We start from the raw sequence: 16,652 nt of genomic DNA, 5'->3' as shown, positions 1-16,652 counted from the left end.
GCTTCTCGCCGCGTGGGTTTCCTTTGTCGAGCTCCTTGGCTCGTATACCTGCAGCGATCAACAACAGGAGACGTATGGTTTCCTTCGCTTTGTTCCCTGTTAGCCGGTCCAATGCATGGGCGATACGATACGATGGGTCGATGGCCATGGCAGCGCAGAACACTGTGGCCAAGTCAATATACGAGGGCACTGTGCACTGCATGCTAGCGTAGGCCGGTGGGCGTGGCGCCCGCTCCGTGTCGACCCGGTAGACAAAGCGTCTCTTGTCCTCCTACTCCTCCTCCTCCTCCTTCGAACAGCGCGGCGCAGACTAGCTGGCCATTAAGGATCAAGGACCTAGTAGGAGAATCCTAGTGTGGTTTACCTAACTGTACATCCATTACTTCGGTGGTCTGGTCACTGTGTCTGCGAGGAAATAGACCGAGCAACAGTAACAAATTCATGCGTACACGATAGTACTATACTATACCAGTACAATCGCAGTCATTATTTCCCCTTGGCCCTGCAACGGACCGGACACTGACGCCGTAACCACACCCAGGTTGGATGCATTTCTCTCCAACCTGCGCACAGACCTAGTAGTTCATGTCATAACCGTTAAGCTTCATGCATTAGCCGACGCAATTAAAAGTTCGAACTGATGAAAAGGACCAGTGCAATCCACATACACGGTAACAATCACAAAACGAAATCTCATGCTCGCAATCCGCCATGCTAAAGCATGACGCTACAGTTGGTGGGGCTGGGACAGCACCAAACTCTTCTCTTAATGCAATATAGTAGGCTGTACCACTCCCAATCCTAACCCTAACCACATTATTACATTTATAAGCGAGCACTCACTGGAATTAGTATCAATTATTATGGCGAATGGCAAGTCGCAACTGCACCGTGTCTGCTGTCCCCGTCTACTTGCCAAATGTACATACGCGGAGCCGCTGCCCTACATTCCGTGGAGCTATACGGCCTACCGAACCGTGGCTGCATATGGCAGCCCCCGCTTTGTTTACGATCGCCGATCGGCCGCGCAGCCCGCCCGAACCTACCTACCTACCTGATGGCGCCATCACAACCGGCCGCTTCAGGAATCATCTGCGACTAGTTAATTTATCTCGGCCCAATAGAGACTGACATCTTGTTAATTAGCAGAGGCTGCAAGTGCCCTCAGGTCTTTACTGAATAATATAGGACGCACACACACACAGGCAGTGCATTGCACATTTGGCGTCTCCCGTGTTCATGCATTGGCACCGGCTGAAGATGGCATCAGATGTTTACTCCCGAGAATCTACATATTCTGCACCGGTGACGCGTTGTCGATATCGTTTCCTATACTGGAAGTTTTTTGGATGAAAATCATTGGCGGTGGTTGCTTGTTGGTTTGCTTGCGGCTATAGTGTAGCGTATCATTGGGCTGGTTGTTGCAGGTAGAGCTGTAGAGCAGCCGTATGTATGCAGGGCGTGTGAATGTGTGATGGCTCGTCTCTACCAAATTAATCAGATGCTAGCTAACTGCTTAAAAAAAATGCAGAGTTGTCAGTGTCCTGTACATGTCAAAGGGATACTCGCGTGTATTTGATATCACCAACTGGATTGCAGGAAGTGTGCTCAGGATCCTGGAAGAATATACGTACGTAGTAAATTTTGCCTAGTTAAGCAGAAGTAGACAAGAGCCAGAGATCCTACCAAGCCCACCTGCAAGTGGTACAGAACAGAAGCAGAAGACCGGGGACTCACTCACCCCAGTCAGTCAGTATCGGAGTAACAATTTGTTTGTGTTTTCATGCGGAAATCAGGTCGGCCAAGTTCACCTTCTCTGGCACCGTCTTTGTCCTCATGTCAGGAGCAACTGAACAAGTCCTCGCCGACCCTTCTACGTTCAACAAGCGGTGCTCAAGAATCTCTCATTCCCATCTGAAGCCGTACTGCTTGTCCTACTCGACCATGACTTTTCCAGTATTACAGAGAGTTCGTTAAGATTTTCCCAAGAAGAAGAGATGACAGTCAAAGCTAAGCCTAACACGACTGACCCTTTCAAAGAGGCTCTCCGAAACAGCTGGAGATTATGCATGAGGCACGAGTCAAATCAGGCTGCTCCGTCTGGTCTGTTTTCTGCAGTCCTCCGTATCCCGTCTTTGCTCTCTTCTAAGCATGCGCTTATTACGTTCGCCGTCACACGATATTGCCTGCATGGGTATTGCACAGGTCACTCTGGTACCTCTAGATTGCTTGCTCTAGATACGTTAAGTGTTAAATATCGTGCTCTGACGCTGTCACCAGCCTCAAGAGTTACATCATTTTGTAGTGTTGTACGCCTAGTCCTCGTTCCAGAGGTTTTTCTCTCTCCAAGTTCAGAAGTTGTGTTTGTAATGTGTTTCTAAAAAAAAGTTTAGAAATTGTGAACTAGCCATCCTTTTCTGTTCTACTGAAAGACCATAGTTTCATTTTTTTCATATAGGCCTACCAAAAAGGGAATTTTCCATTACCCTGTTTTCTTGGCGCTTAAGGCGTCAAATAGTTTGATTCACGTAAAAAGCGCACACCTCTCCTGAGCGTGTACCTTGCTAACGGACGGGCCCATGAAAGGGTCACGATGCCGAGACTTCCGGTTTTAGAAAGTTACTAGAGTGTTCTTTGGATTGGTTTAAAACTTCTTGTTCGTTTTTTCTGCTTTATTTTACCTTGATCTGATCGGCTTTTTAAATTTTGATAATTCCTTTTTATTTCGTGGTTTACCTTTTCACGTTTTTTATTTTTCATTTTATTTTTATAAATATGACCTCTTTTAATGTGTGAACATTTTTAAATTTTGCGAATGTTTTTTAAAATTAATGAACGTTTTTCATTTCAATGAAAATATCTAAATTAAGCATTTTTTTAATTCATGAACGTTTTTTCAAATCCATGTAGTTTTCAAAATTTAAATTTTATCGCATTCATGATTTTTTTAATCCGTGAACCTTTTGAACTTGGAAAATTATTTAAAAAATCATGAATATTTTTAGAATATTTTCAAATTTGTGAACATTTTTCTAATTCTGAATATTTCTCAAACTTGTGCATATGTTCTAAGATCATGAACAATTATTTGATTTCACCACAATTTAAAAAATAACAAAAAAATGGTAAGCAGTTTTTCCTCTAATACAACAGAGATGGAGCAGAAAAATCAAGCAAAAACCAGGACAAATGACCAAGCGTATGCACGAACGTTCGAAGGAGCACTATTGGGCCAAGGCCCAGAAGGATGTGTGGCATAGGAAGGCTTCCCGATCAAAATCACTAGTTAAGAGATACCCTTCCTAATGCAACGTTCAATACGTGGCGAAAGCAAAGGGGATCAGGTTGATTTCCCCCTCTTTCCTTCTACCTTGATTGGATCCATGAGGGAACACATCTTCCTCTGCTAGGGAGCATAGGTGTGCTTCACCGCGAAGCACACCCATGCTCCACACGCACGCTTCGCCGTGAATCACATTTGCGCCCTACGAAGAAGCCAACGTGTGCTCAACCGTGGAGAACATACGTGATTCACCTTTTCTCCTTTAGGGGGCATACTTGTGCTTCATTTGTTGAAGCACACTTACGCTTGAGGTGGAGCACCTATCTGAGCACAAATATGCGAAGTGATTACCATGAACTTTAGCCAAAAAAAATGCATTTTTGAAGACTCCTAAGATGATGCGTCATTTTTTTTAGGAAAACACAGTTTTTGTTATTGCTTCATATACTCATACATAAACGTTTTAAAAGGAAAAGTGATATGTATTGCCTATCGGGAGCGAGCAAAATCTATTTGGCAATTATAGCATTATCTGTACCTGGCGCACACACCTCCGCTTGTACGTACTAAGTAGGCCGGCCCATATTAGCAACACCAATTTCCGTTACATCGGTTTTGGGAACCTTCTTGAAGGCTCAAGAAGAATCCCTCCTGTTCTTTTCGGGCTGGTTTTTCTTTGGTTTTGGGGGTTGGGCTTTTATGTTTTCCATCCTGTTTTTTTTTTCTGTTTTATTTAATTCAATTTTTTTAAATTTGTGACCAATTTTCAAAAATTTGTTTGTTAAATTAGCATTTTCTCATATTCACAAAATTTTCAAAGATTCACGTTTTATTCAAATTCATGAACTTTATGATAAATTTTTTATTTTTACTAACCCATGCTTTTTAAAATTCATAAATTTGTTTTAAAATCAGCCAACTTTTTTGATTAAAAGAGCTGAAATTCATTTTTCCCAAGACAATACCGGAGTAGCAGTAAAATGTGAGAGAGAAGGAAAGCAAAGCAAGCCGGTCGAACGAACGAGAGACTAGTGCTGCGAGTGAGCATACCAAAGGGCCATGGCATGTGAGCCTCTGGTGCAAGCCCTTGGCCAACTATCGCTTAATGTGCCGGCGAGGTGGTCTCCGTGAGCGATACCATTGCGGCATTGCCTCTGATCATCTTCGTCCTCCTCATTCGTGGGTCGGCCAATTATGAGCAAGGCGAAGTGGTCATTTTGCCACCCTAGGTTTGTTTTCAACTGTTTTACATATTTTTGTCGAGTTTCATATATTGGTAGGTTTTATTTCATTACAAAAAATATTCCAAAAGTTTAATTATATTCATGGATTGGAAAAAAATCATGAATTTTAAAATGTTGACGAATTTGATAAAATTTACATGGATTTGGAAAATTTCCATTAATTGTAAAAAAATGTTTTCGAATTGACAGGTGTTTGTCAGCGAAACAAAATGTTAGATAATCCAGGGAAAAGTTCATTGATTCAAAAAAATTCCACAAATTTGAAAAATGTTTGAGAATCATAGAAAACCACAACTCGAAAAATGTGCAATAATTTAAAATATATCTACGAATGCAATTTTTTGCAAATTTTAATAATATTTGTGATTTCATTTTTTACCAACTTGAGAAATATTATGTATTTAAATATGTTCTTGAATTTGAAATTATTATCAAAGATGTAAAATTGTTCACAAATTTTAAAAATATTCACGAACTCAAAAATCATTGCAGATTTAAAAAATAGTTAATTAAAAAAATAGCAGATTTTAAAATCTTTTTGAATTTTCAAATTGTTCACGAATTAAAGAATGTACGCGAATTTTGAGAAACAAGCTATAGTTTAAAATATATCCATTAATTCAAAAACAAATGCTTGTGAATTTGAAAAAAATCTTGCGAATTTGAAAAATATTTTTTGAATTCAAAATATATTTCCTATTTAGGAAATGTTTGTGAATTTCTCTATGTTCATGAATTTGGAAATGTTATCAAATTTGACCTTTTTGCAGAAATTTAGAAAATATTAACAAATTCGAAAAAGGTTTGGGAACTTTATGGCCCTTCCAAATGCTTCACGGTCTACAAGTTCTAAGCATGTCACATAAACAAAATAAACTGACATTGCAAAACAATAAAGAAGTAGATACCGTGCTTTGATGACCCGAGAAGAAACAATGTGCATGAACATATGCAAAACACCTACTCCCTCTGTTCGGAATTACTTGTCGCAGAAATGGATGTATCTAGACGTATTTTAGTTCTAGATACATCCATATCCGAGATAAGTAATTCCGAACGGAGGGAGTATGCATTATGGGAGTATATATCAATGGCGGTTGTCGAAGTTCAGAAATTGCTAACTGACCACGTTTCATGGACCAACCAAACGGCTCAGGCCCAATAACACATGTGCGTTTGCAGTTCAGTCCATTTCTATCCATGTGCTAAAGTCAGTCAGGCCTGCACAGCCCAAGGAGTTCGGTCCATGCACCGAGAGCAGGACCGAAAACAAAAGCGGCGAGGCAGCGACACACCGGCCCGTCTTATTTTACGCATTTTCAATTCCCGTGGACCCAGCACAGGCTCGAGTCCCCGTGGACCACTCGTGTGCGCCGCGCCAGTTCTCCTTCCACCCTCCTTCCCATCCTCATCCCGGCAGCCCCGCGAGATGATAACGCCAAAACCCTAAACCCCACCGCACCGCAACCCAATCCCTTCCGGCCGCCCGCCACCGCCACCGCCACGTCGGCCGGCGGCCTGCCGGAGACCGACCTCCGCTGTCCCCGTCGTCTCAGCCAGCGAGCGATGCACAGGATTCTCCCCCGAGCCGCCTCCTTCCTCGACGCGGCCGCGGCCCCGGCCCGGCCGCTGCTGCCCTCCTCCCGCATGCCCGCGCTCCGCCTGGCGGGCCCGTCCCTCTCCGCTTGCTCGGTGCCGAGCACCGCGCGCCTCCACCCCCTGCCGTGGCTGCGCTGCGGCGGTGGCGGCGCGGTCGCGAGGAGGGGGCTCTGCTGCTCCGCCGAGGCGGCGAGACGCGGGGATGTTGCCGCGGGAGAGGGGGAGGAGGAGGAAGAGGGGAGGGGCTCCAGAGGAGGTGGGGGTCGCAATTCGCCAGAGAGGAGGCAGAGAGGCCGGGGCGATGCGGCGACGGGGAGCGGGGAGCTGCTCGCCATTCCTGGGGTCGGGCCGCGGAACCAGAGGAAGCTCGTTGAGAAGGGATTCGATGGCGTCGCGCCGCTCAAGCAGCTCTATCGGGATAAGGTGCGTGCGTGGGTGGTCTGTTCTGGATTGTTCGTACTGTTTGTCTCTGTTTTATTGTAGTACTAGTTTGCAAAGTATGTAAGCAACACGTATGCTTGGAGTCTTCACCAGTTCCTGTGAATTGCCAGAGTTGACATGGTCACATGGAAAATACATTTCTGTTAACATATGTTGCCTGAGAAAATGTCGTCACATACCACCACTTACATGTTAGCTCAAGCAAACTGATATGCTTAGACCTGCATTCTTGTATAGAGTTGGTGTACTGTGAGTGCAAGCAATCACTCTGTCCTTGACGACCAACTCGGCATTAGAATTCTGGAGGTCACTCCTCAGTTTTAGTAATTGAGGCAACACTGGTAAATGCACATTGGCTCCAAAATCTACAGCAGCAATGATTTTAGTCCTAAAGTTTATGCCTACGCCTACCCTGCATCTCACAAACTTCAGATATGCTGTCAAAAACTCAAGATCGTATTGATTGTAGCATTGCATAAAACAGGTTAATTTGATTCCCACTATGTGATCATTGGAGGCGCTGGAGCATTATCACCATGAAATTCTAGTTTGAAGGAAAAAAGAAGAAATTACTTTTGTCTGTTACTTTCTGGGTTTGCTTTACTTTATTCTCTTTAGTTCTTCGTCACAATCCTGTCTTATGAATATGATGGTGATTTCCTCACTTAAAATTCTGCCGGTTCAATCTAACTTCAACGCACCTAGAGCTAACACTTCCTGAGTTTTGCAGTTCTTTGGCAAGTCTGATGAGAAGATGGTTGAGTTCTTGCAAAGTTCAGTTGGCATCATACACAAGAACCATGCTGAGAGTATAACTCTGTTCATTAAAGAGAGCGTTGATGAGGAGGTGAAAGACACTGACACATCTAAGCCCTGCAGAAGAAAGAGGCTCACCTTTTGTGTTGAAGGGAATATCAGTGTCGGGAAATCTACATTCCTCCAAAGAATTGCCAACGAGACTATCGAACTACGTGACCTTGTGGAAATAGTACCTGAACCTGTTGCAAAGTGGCAGGATATTGGGCCTGATCATTTTAACATACTTGATGCTTTCTATGCTGAACCACAGAGGTATGCTTACACTTTCCAGAATTACGTCTTTGTGACAAGGGTGATGCAAGAGAGGGAGTCTTCTAGTGGAATAAAGCCTCTCCGGCTGATGGAAAGAAGTGTTTTCAGTGATAGAATGGTAGGTCATATCTTTGCCGAAAACACTAGTTTTCACTTTTGATCTATCCCACTGTAAACATCTTTTCCTATTTAATGAGTAAACTCGTGTTGATTTTCAGGTTTTTGTCCGTGCTGTTCATGAAGCTAAGTGGATGAATGAGATGGAAATCAGCATTTACGATTCCTGGTTCGACCCAGTTGTGTCATCTCTCCCGGGTCTTGTCCCTGATGGTTTTATTTATCTAAGAGCTAGCCCTGACACCTGCCACAAAAGAATGATGGTTCGGAAAAGGTCAGAGGAGGGTGGTGTCAGTCTTGATTACCTTCAAGGTTTGCATGAGAAACATGAGAGCTGGCTACTTCCGTCCAAAGGACAAGGTTCTGGTTTGTTGTCAGTCAGTCAGGTTCCAATTCATATGGAGGGCTCACTACATCCAGAAATACGAGATCGAGTGTTCTTCCTGGAAGGAGATCATATGCATTCTAGTATCCAGAAGGTAACTTTCTCCTACCTTTATTTGCTCAAGTGTGATCTGTAAGGAGTTATTTGGTCACATATTGGTGCTATTCCGAATTAGGTTCCTGCTCTGATCCTGGACTGTGAAAATGACATTGATTTTAACAAGGACATTGAAGCTAAACGACAGTAAGTGATCAGAACCTTTATATTCCTGAGAGCATTGTTTCAGTTTTCTATTTACATTCTTTTATTGTTAAGCAGGCATTAGTTAAGAATATGATATTCTTTGAGCGGAAAGCATTGAAATTAGCGTATTGATCTACATGTTCCAAAATAGAACTCAGTAATGTTGCTGGAATTGTTGCCAACTGAATCCAAATAGGAAAGGTTAAGCTGTGAAGTGTAAACTGACCTAAAAGTAAAATATTCAGTAATTTCTATGTGCTTTTGATACATCTTCAGTTTACTGTTTGTTTTTTTACCTATGTGACACTAGTTCTGTACTATATATCATGCCTGCTACACTGGTACATGTGAATTATCTGAAGTCTAGGTCTGGTTAGATATGAACGGACAACACATATACTTGTAAACAATCTGGATGGCTTATAGGTGATTCTTTGCATATAACTTTCTAATTCCTGTGAAATGCTTTTGAGACCAAGTCCAGCCTTCCTAGGTCTGTATTTATACACTTTGACACTTGTAAGAAAAAGTCGTCACAGGTTCAATTTGTTATCCTTGTGTCCAGGGTGATGGTATTTGTTATTTTGTCTCTTGAATTATCTATGTAGTAATTCCTGATATACTCCTATTGACAGTAGCATGTATTTGTGGAGATTTAATAAAATGCCACGTCTTAGTTTGGCCTTTATAAAATGCCACGCCAGGACCCGCTTGTTAGTGACACATGGCATGCCATTTAATCAAAGAACAAACTAAGACCGGCATTTTATCGAATTTCCTCGTAATGATAGTTTCCAGCAACCTGCAATGTTATTTTAATAATGTATCACCAAAGTCCTGAACACCCCATGTGCTCTTAACTTCCTTCAAATCTCTGCACCTGTTTGATGTTTCAATGTTGCCCATGAAGATATGCTCGTCAAGTTGCGGAGTTCTTTGAATTTGTGAAGAAAAAGAATGAAGCTCTTCCTGCTGAGACAAGTGATGGTGACAAGAGTATGAGCCCACAGGTTATGCTTCCTGGCAGAGGTGATTTGTGGTTCCCTGGAGGCAGCCCTTTACCAAAATCTGCTCTAGGATCTCTTGAATTCAGACGGGCGATGTCGTCCTTCCTCTCAAAGTAGGGGCAAGCTTGACTTATGCAACTATCTTTTTGTGCCCATGACATGGTATCTTGTAAAATCTGGATGGTCATTTGGTCAATCATCACATCCGAGCCTCGAAGTACCACCCCTAACTGGCGACGACCTTCCGAATGCTGTATTATCTCGAAACCTAGGTACTCTTTCTATCTGTAGTGCTAGTCAATGCTGTATGATAAGTATCTAACTCCCTGTGCCTGTAAATGAAGATCTGACTACTTGCTTGGTGTCGGTGCCTATTAGTATATTATCTAAAAGTATGGAACGATATGCTGTTTCTGTCTACTGTTTCCTTGTTCTTGGCTTGCCCTCCGGCTTGATGGTGGTCATCCTTGGGACGACACATCTGTTGTGTACAAGAAAGAGAAACATATGTTCTGAGGTATAGCTTGAATGGTGTTCCCTTTTCTTTCTTATTTGATTCTACTGCCGTCGCCAATGATGTTGTCTACTCCAGCATCATGCTTTCCCTCCTGAATGCCTGATTACTCCTCTTTTTTTAGAGGAAAGGGAGCCCCAAAGGGCCCCCAATTTCATTATGAAATTCGAGGAGAGAACCCACCTGTTTCAGAAAGCACATGTTAGAAGAGCAAACAGCAGAGAACAGTCTCCTTGTCTGCCTTTTTTAGATTAACGCTTTTTTGTAAGTATTGTCATACGTTGAGATCAAGAGTCCTACAATTTTTTGGCAGCTGAAAAGAGCAGTGCACACTCTTCTTCTCAGCATATCTATTAAAGTTATGATGATACTACTCGTAGGTTGGAGTATATCAGTTAGTGGTTGGCTGTTGCCTTGGTGCCAAACCTACGTAGAGACACCGAGATACAGACGTAGGCGTCGCCATCCATCCAAGCCAGAACAGTCGCAAGTCTACATCTAGTAGCTTGTACAGACGTACATGGTGGCAGGGAGGACTGGGCGACCGTCCCTCTCAAGGGACGCCGATGAAAGGTACCATGTCTACAATCGTATACCGTACGTATACCACTCCCGATTGCCACGCGGAATTATTCATCTACTGTATATAGCTAGGCTGCTATACCTATACGGAGCTATGGCGATGGATCAGTGGCGGAATTTCCACTTCCACGTCCCGTGCATGGACGTGGACAGTGAAGCGGCGTGTCCCATCCGTCGGTCCGGGTCAGGTCACCGGTTTTCCCAGGGGCGGTGGTCGTACGCGCTTCGGAAACTCCGCGCCCGGCCGGAGGCAGAAAGAATTCCACAGCGGCGACCGCATGCGACGCCGACGAGGAGCTGGAACCAGAAGCGTCCTGGACTCCTGGTTCCACTTCGGGCTACTAGCTAGCTCGTATGGCAGTTGTAATAGTGCTTGCTACCGTGGGAGTGAATCACCGGTACACACTTGTGAACACACGAGCTAGCTAGCTAGCTAGCAGTGACCGGCGCGCGCTCCTCCACAGACCTGTCGTGTCACGCCCGTCGTCGTCGTCGCCCGCCCACCGGCCACGCACCGGCGACGCGCTGCCAATCACCGGCTATAACATTCCCCACCTTGATTGGCTTTCAGCCGGCTCACCGCCACGACGCGCGGGCAGAAAACGACCCGCGAGCCAATAATACTCCCATGCACTACGTAACACGCTCGCCACACGCAATGGATCGAAACGGGCACGTCGCCGTCGCCTCCGGGATCCCGGCGACGACGATCCAAGGCCGGGAATTGGCGTCGCTAATTCCCGGCCTCCCAGATATCGCGTCGATCAAGTCTGATCACGCGGCAAAACGCCCGTGACCGGTTCAAAGGGAAGGGAGGCCCGATGGCGTGGGCGGCGCTGTCGTTCGACGACGCGACCGCACAAGCGCATGTGGATGGACCTGGACGACGGATTGTTCGGTTATTTGTCGTTGGGGCTGGATGCAGCCCTAGAGTCGCTGTCTTCTTCTTCTTCCGGCTGCCTGTCACCAGGTTGATGTGATGAGTTCCGCATGCAGGTCTTTAGACCGGTTCAAAAGCGCTAGCTAGCTCGAGGCGGAGGACCGGTTCAATGGCCGTGGGCTTGGACGCACGCGGCCGGTTGCGATCCAACGTTAAGGAAGGGGATGTTTGGCTCTTGGCTTCTAGCGAATCCGTGCGAGACGAGACTGACCAGAGCCAATGTGTTTCGACGAGTGTAGATTCTTCTTGGTAGGCGGAGGCTGGAGCTTACTGGAGTACCTTCTTCTCTCGTGGTAGAAATTAGGAGGTGATGTGAATTGTGAGCTTTTAACTTTTTACCGGCCGGTCTGGTCGAGTGGCCACCGGCAGTTTGGCGGAAAGATGGCTCTACCATTTGGGACTTTGTTGCTCGCACCGGTCAGCATCCATCACTCTCGTTGCCGGGACATCGCGGAGAAGAGGCTTCGGCCAAAAGCTTGGAATCACTGACCGTGTGATGGAGCGTTCAGATCACTGTAATTTTCGTCAGTCTTCTTCACAAGGAGGACCTCCTTTCGTCATGCTTTTCCATATTTTCCCCTGTCTATCCAAAGTATCCATGTGGCATGGCATAGAGTCTACCTCCGGATCACCGTGCCGGAAAGGTTTAGATATGCAACAGTCGATTTGGGGTAGAATGCCAGGGAACTGGAGGCAATTCCAGCGCTCCAAACGGGGTCTAAGTGTCTAATTCAAGAAAGTAACATGTCTGCGTCGCCGTGGAAAGCCCTTCCCGCGGCCGGATCTTCGTAGCAACGACCGGAACTTAACAGAAAGTTAACCTTTTTGTACTGTGCGGCAAGTGCAGTCCTACGGTTGTCAAGTAGCGTAAGTGGACAACAGGATGGGAACAATCGAAATGCTTGCTATCGCTTCCTTTCTCAGCTCCTGTTCCTACAGGGACAAATGAGGCGGGTGTGGAAGTTGACCTGGTACAAGAAAAGGACACCCAAAATAAATTACCAACTTGCTAGTACTACTAGGAGACATGCATAGCTAAGCTAGCTTGCCTCAAAATCTTGCATGGTTTGAGCTGGGCCGTAGATCGGTCTCCAGATATTCTTTTGGCTGGCCATGATCCACACAAACACTCGCCTGGAATTTTGCTTGTCCTGATCTTCGTCCACAATTTCGTTTTTGGTTTAGGTTTTGACCGGCTCCCCCCTATTTGTACGGGTTCCTCCTCTTAAATTAGCGCTGAAACTTGGTTCGTTGAACCTTAACTGCACTAGGCAATTAGGTTGGCAGGTTACGTACGTCCCCTTCTATAATCAGAAAGCCATGCAAGTGGCTGTGCTGGATAGTGTAAGATAATCTCGCTGCAGTTGAAAATCTTCGAGAAATTCTAAAAATGCAGACATGCTTGTGGAGTCACATGGTTACGTAGGCAGCTATATATTTTAAGACAATGGTTACCTAGTCAAACACATCAATGAGAGGCAATCTAAATCATTAGTATCCCACATGTTTCGTGAGAAATTAAGGACCTGTTCGGGACTGCTCCGCTTCTTGAAATTCAACTCCACTCTAGAAAACGCAAGCCAATCGAGATAGCTTCACGATATGCCGTTCCAAAAAAAAATTAAAATCTGAGATACAACTCCCTGGTTTTTGTGAAGCTCTTTAGGAAGTGTTCCAAAAAACTGTAGAAGTTGGAGTTGGAAGGAATTGCCCACCACTGACATTAGTAAGTGGATACCCCTTCGTTTCTCTCCGCTCAACCAATCAAATATATCATTTTCACCAATTTTCTCATTCTTGAATCTGGAGCTAGATTAAAGCCAGACATTCTCTTCGAAAGAGTTGCAACTCCTGTGTGAAATTGCTCCAAAGTGGATTTGGTGGAGCAGAACTGATTTTGATGCAGCAGAGCAGTCCAAACAAGCGCTAAATATCACATGCAATTTAGTATACCGCTACCGCTTCGGGCTGTCTCAGGGGTTATATTTACTAAAGAAGTTCAGGAAAGACTAACATATAATGAAATAAAGGGGCCATACAAGGAATCGCTTGCTGCGACCGCAACAATGATACCTACGGTTTGTCACAAGCTACATTACTTTTATATGTACTTCAGTGTTGAACTCTCCAACATCAATTAAAAGCCAGTGTATCAATAAGAAACACACATATTCACCGTAAAACAGCAAAAGCAGCAATGTTGGCCAAGAACAAGTAATTGTTATGTACGCAATAGCATCTCACAATTATGGGATGTGAATCCCAATGTTTGCTTTGGAACTTCCTACCCTTTAAATTATAAGTTTATCTTTAAGGTTGGTTGTAATGGGGAGTATCATATACTAACATCATGCATATGATACTAGTGTATGATACTACCTTCCTAGTGTATAGTATCATATATTAGTATCATGTAGTACTTTATTTATTGTCATGCATGACACATAATAACATATCATTTATTATGATACGGTATCATGATATGATACTCAACTCTCTCTTCATTTAATTCTATGACACCTCATCAAAATTGCCTAGTTGACATGCATGATACTAGCTATGATACTATTATTACGACCAGCCTAAGCTAGGTTCTTAGACAATTGGAAATAAGATATATGATTGTCTACTTAGACTGGATTGTTAGACCTATACATAATAAGAACCTCGACAAGAGTAAGCGATAATTGGAAGAATTTTTCTTCTATCTTGCTTTCTTTTTCTTTAACTTTTGTGGAAAAAACTTTCGATCTATTCACCATCTGTCATGGTAGTACAAAGAACACCAGAAGTAACAAGCCAGATCCGTGGACCACCTAGCGACGATTACAAGCACTTGAGCGTGTTGAAGGCTTCCCGCCGCCATCGCCCCTCCCTAACCAGAGCCGGGCAAACCTTGTAGTAGATGAAGGAAATATGCCCTAGAGGCAATAATAAAGTTATTATTTATTTCCTTATATCATGATAAAAGTTTATTATTCATGCTAGAATTGTATTAACCGGAAACATAATACATGTGTGAATACATAGACAAACAGAGTGTCACTAGTATGCCTCTACTTGACTAGCTCGTTAATCAAAGATGGTTATGTTTCCTAACCATGGACAAAGAGTTGTTATTTGATTAACGGGATCACATCATTAGTTGAATGATCTGATTGACATGACCCATTCCATTAGCTTAGCACCCGATCGTTTAGTATGTTGCTATTGCTTTCTTCATGACTTATACATGTTCCTATGACTATGAGATTATGCAACTCCCGTTTGCCAGAGGAACACTTTGTGTGCTACCAAACGTCACAACGTAACTGGGTGATTATAAAGGAGCTCTACAGGTGTCTCCAAAGGTACATGTTGGGTTGGCGTATTTCGAGATTAGGATTTGTCACTCCGATTGTCGGAGAGGTATCTCTGGGCCCTCTCGGTAATGCACATCACTTAAGCCTTGCAAGCATTGCAACTAATGAGTTAGTTGCGGGATGATGTATTACAGAACGAGTAAAGAGACTTGCCGGTAACGAGATTGAACTAGGTATTGAGATACCGACGATCAATCTCGGGCAAGTAACATACCGATGACAAAGGGAACGACGTATGTTGTTATGCGGTCTGACCGATAAAGATCTTCGTAGAATATGTAGGAGCCAATATGAGCATCCAGGTTCCGCTATTGGTTATTGACCGGAGACGTGTCTCGGTCATGTCTACATTGTTCTCGAACCCGTAGGGTCCGCACGCTTAAGGTTTCGATGACAGTTATATTATGAGTTTATGAGTTTTGATGTACCGAAGTTAGTTCGGAGTCCTGGATGTGATCACAGACATGACGAGGAGTCTCGAAATGGTCGAGACATAAAGATTGATATATTGGACGGCTATATTCGGACACCGGAAGTGTTACGGGTGATTTCGGAGAAAACCGGAGAGCCGGAGGGTTACCAGAACCCCCCCGGGAGAAGTAATGGGCCATATGGGCCTTAGTGGAGAGAGAGGGGGCAGCCAAAGGTGGGCCGCACGCCTCCTCCCCCCTGGTCCGAATTGGACTAGGAGAGGGGGGGGGCGGCGCCCCCCTTTCCCTCTCCCTCCCCACTTCCTTCCCCCTCCTAGTAGGAGAGTCCTACTCCTACTAGGAGGAGGACTCCTCCTTGGCGTGCCTATAGGGCCGGCCGGCCTCCTCCCCTTGCTCCTTTATATACGGGGGCAGGGGGCACCCCTAGACACACAAGTTGATCCACGTGATCATATTCTTAGCCGTGTGCGGTGCCCCCTTCCACCATAGTCCTCGATAATATTGTAGCGGTGCTTAGGCGAAGCCCTGCGACGGTAGTACATCAAGATCGTCACCACGCTGTCGTGCTGACGGAACTCTTCCCCGACACTTTGCTGGATCGGAGCCCGGGGATCGTCATCGAGCTGAACGTGTGCTAGAACTCGGAGGTGCCGTAGTTTCGGTGCTTGATCGGTCGGGCCGTGGAGACGTACGACTACATCAACCAAGTTAATGCTTCTGTTGTCGATCTACAAGGGTACGTAGATCACACTCTCCCCCTCTCGTTGCTATGCATCACCATGATCTTGCGTGTGCGTAGGAATTTTTTTGAAATTACTACGTTCCCCAACAGTGGCATCCGAGCCTAGGTTTTATATGTTGATGTTATATGCACAAGTAGAACACAAGTGAGTTGTGGGCGATATAAGTCATACTGCTTACCAGCATGTCATACTTTGGTTCGGCGGTATTGTTGGACGAAGCGGCCCGGACCGACATTACGCGTACGCTTACGCGAGACCGGTTCTCCCGACGTGCTTTGCACATAGGTGGCTTGCGGGTGACAGTTTCTCCAACTTTAGTTGAACCGAGTGTGGCTACGCCCGGTCCTTGTGAAGGTTAAAACAACACCAACTTGACAAACTATCGTTGTGGTTTTGATGCGTAGGTAAGATTGGTTCTTGCTTAAAGCCCGTAGCAGCCACGTAAAACATGCAACAACAAAGTAGAGGACGTCTAACTTGTTTTTGCAGGGCATGTTGTGATGTGATATGGTCAAGACATGATGCTAAATTTTATTGTATGAGATGATCATGTTTTGTAATTGAGTTATCGGCAACTGGTAGGAGCCATATGGTTGTCGCTTTATTGTATGCAATGCAATCGCGCTGTAATGCTTTACTTTATCACTAAGCGGTAGCGATAGTCGTGGAAGCATAAGATTGGCGAGACGA

At 44.7% G+C, this 16,652-nt stretch overlaps 1 protein-coding gene across 1 annotated transcript; it reads left to right on the top strand.

The window, feature by feature from the left end:
* The first annotated feature begins 5,875 nt into the window (after positions 1–5,875).
* Positions 5,876–9,810, top strand: LOC125545419. The gene is made up of 5 exons (XM_048709345.1): positions 5,876–6,549; positions 7,298–7,756; positions 7,857–8,234; positions 8,316–8,383; positions 9,294–9,810. Exons 1-5 carry the CDS (start codon positions 6,094–6,096, stop codon positions 9,505–9,507), a joined length of 1,575 nt encoding a protein of 524 aa, XP_048565302.1. The 5' UTR covers positions 5,876–6,093; the 3' UTR covers positions 9,508–9,810.
* Positions 9,811–16,652: the final 6,842 nt, after the last annotated feature.

This window comes from Triticum urartu, chromosome 3 (assembly GCF_003073215.2).
Source record: "Triticum urartu cultivar G1812 chromosome 3, Tu2.1, whole genome shotgun sequence".
Lineage (NCBI taxonomy): Eukaryota > Viridiplantae > Streptophyta > Magnoliopsida > Poales > Poaceae > Triticum > Triticum urartu.
This window is presented reverse-complemented; position numbering and strand designations above follow the sequence as displayed.

Coding starts and splice junctions, on each gene's coding strand:
- LOC125545419 (XM_048709345.1), top strand. CDS start 6,094: ATGCACAGGATTCTCCCCCGAGCCGCCTCCTTCCTCGACGCGGCCGCG. Junction 6,550..7,297: donor AGCAGCTCTATCGGGATAAG/GTGCGTGCGTGG, acceptor TGAGTTTTGCAG/TTCTTTGGCAAGTCTGATGA. Junction 7,757..7,856: donor GTGTTTTCAGTGATAGAATG/GTAGGTCATATC, acceptor GTTGATTTTCAG/GTTTTTGTCCGTGCTGTTCA.